General features: G+C 29.6%; 1 protein-coding gene across 1 annotated transcript in view; it reads right to left on the reverse strand.

Annotated features, from left to right (window-relative positions):
* The window catches only part of LOC116840308 (coatomer subunit epsilon), a 4,265-nt gene extending 3,348 nt beyond the window's left edge, over nt 1–917 (reverse strand). The window contains exon 1 of the mRNA XM_032806867.1: nt 772–917. Coding sequence (XP_032662758.1) covers nt 772–873 — 102 coding nt within the window. The 5' untranslated portion in view covers nt 874–917. The remainder of the gene's footprint in view (nt 1–771) is intronic.
* Between the last annotated feature and the right edge of the window lie 194 nt (nt 918–1,111).

Consider the following 1,111-nt stretch of genomic DNA (forward strand, 5'->3'; position numbering starts at 1 on the left):
TTTTTTTTTTTTTTTTTTTTTTTAAAGATGATATAATTAGAATTTACAGAAAGAACCAGGTAGGGGACAAATTGGTTGTTGATTATTTTAACATTAGATTCTAAAACATCTCTGTTGTTTTTATATTTGAGGAAGATATATAAGGAATAAATTGTATGAGAGATAAATGTTTTTTTCAGTCAATCTTTCTAACTACACAATTTATTTCTCATAAATTTTTATCTAATATAAAAAGTAACAGATATATTAACATTAGGCAATTTATATCCTCTCTCTTGTACATATATAGATTTAAAGAATTTAGAGAGTTAGTTTCGCTCTAAAGTGAAAACTTTATAACAGACAACTTTTTATTACAATATTACTGAAAATATTTTCTAAGAAATGAAAGTAGATGTACAAATGTTTTTTGAATATATAATATGCTGTAAGCATAAAAAGTTTGTGATATCTGAAAAATTTCCTCAGATCTGGCACACAAGTACTGTTATATATACATGCAGCACATTTTAAAAACGAATATCATGTCATACTTCTGATTATTTAATTTCCTTATTTCTGAGTTAAAGAAGATGAATTCTGTGAAATATTATTCTCCCATAATCACATATGATTAATTTATAAAATTAGAGTAATTTTAAGGAGAAACGTCAGTGCTATAACGTGCAAGAGCGTCTGCTAAGGACAAATGATTGCTGCTCACGTCAGAAATTAAAACGAAGTAACGTGTGGTATTGGACCGATAACGAATTTAATTAATGAGACATTTACCTTGATCTTCTGTGCCTCGTTGATACATTGCTGATAATTACCGATGTAAAAATGATTTCTAACGTCAAAAAGTTCGTCGATGTCCTGCTGCTGACGTGCCATCTTGTCACTTCTGGTCACTTCAGCGCCAATCTAGATTTTTTTTAATTTTTCCTTCTTGATAAACGTTCCTAGGAAGAACATGTGGCACTTAGGTTGCGTTCCAAAACTCTACTCGATGAGTAGAGTAGCATTTAGTTGACCAATCACAACAAAGAGAACTAAGATTCTTTATTATGATTGGTTAATTGAATGTTACTCTATTCGCCGAGTAGAATTTTGGAACACAGCCTGAAAATAA

This window comes from Odontomachus brunneus, unplaced genomic scaffold, assembly GCF_010583005.1.
Source record: "Odontomachus brunneus isolate Ranch 3 - 2012 unplaced genomic scaffold, Obru_v1 Obru_scaffold_009, whole genome shotgun sequence".
Taxonomy (NCBI): domain Eukaryota; kingdom Metazoa; phylum Arthropoda; class Insecta; order Hymenoptera; family Formicidae; genus Odontomachus; species Odontomachus brunneus.